General features: G+C 54.3%; 1 protein-coding gene across 1 annotated transcript; it reads right to left on the bottom strand.

The window, feature by feature from the left end:
• Nucleotides 1-124: 124 nt before the first annotated feature.
• AURANDRAFT_68451 (hypothetical protein) lies at nt 125-873 on the bottom strand (the record flags this gene model as incomplete). Its single annotated transcript, XM_009044135.1, has 2 exons — nt 125-242; nt 637-873. Coding segments are annotated over 2 exons (355 nt in total), but the record flags the coding sequence as incomplete, so codon positions are not given.
• Nucleotides 874-922: the final 49 nt, after the last annotated feature.

Raw genomic sequence — 922 nt, forward strand, 5'->3', positions numbered from 1 at the left:
GGAAGCGGCGAGCTGGGAGAGGACCACCACAACCAGCAGTTTTATTTAGCTGGATGATGAACTCACTAACTCGTTACCGGAAACATATTGTACTGCCGTAAATGCAATTTCCGTCCACTTGGCCTTAAAGGAAGCAAGTAAGATCCTCCCTCGAGGGGAGGTTGAGCTCAGTTTCAATTAAATATGCCAGGATGAAGGCCGACGGACCGCGCTTGGATGGCGCAGCCACCTCAGCCATACTTCTGCAACATAATGAGGAAAGTAATTTTTCTTTTTTTTTAAATATGGAACAAGGGGGCCGGACTGGAGACCACGTCTTCCATGAGACCTGTTGCCTCCTCCCTGTCCGGCCAAATATACAGTAACCAACAATCAGACAGCCACCGCCCTCGACGCTGGATCTTTGAAGGGGGCCACCCGATGGCATACAAGGCTGTAGCTCCACCAGCCCGCAGCGAATGGGTGGCGTGATCAGCAGGGTCCAGACCCAGAGCCACCGCCGCTGCTTTGAGCGCTGTGTTAACTGTGCTACGCTCCAGGACCCTACCGCAGGCTAAGCAGAACACGGGCCGCTTGGACCCGTTGGCTCCGAAGCGGGCTGGGTTCATTGTGTACAGCTGCCTAAGGAGGCATAACGGGTTGATGTCAGACGGCGTGTCACCTGCTCGCAGTTTGATATTGAGCTTGTAACCGTCGTTGTAGATGTCTGTTTTGGAGCCTGGGATGTGGATGACCAACTCGTCCGCTGCCATAATTTGTTCCCACCCCAACTTGTGACCTGCCTGGAAGATGTGGAGATGCTCCATGCGGAGGACCTTGTCCTCGTGGACCACACCGCCAATGCTCGTCCGGCTGGGTAACCCGCACAAACGCCTGCGGTTGGTGGATTGTTACCGCAATAGGTCAGCATGCAAACTCTCAG

Source organism: Aureococcus anophagefferens (genome assembly GCF_000186865.1).
Source record: "Aureococcus anophagefferens unplaced genomic scaffold AURANscaffold_149, whole genome shotgun sequence".
NCBI lineage: Eukaryota > Pelagophyceae > Pelagomonadales > Pelagomonadaceae > Aureococcus > Aureococcus anophagefferens.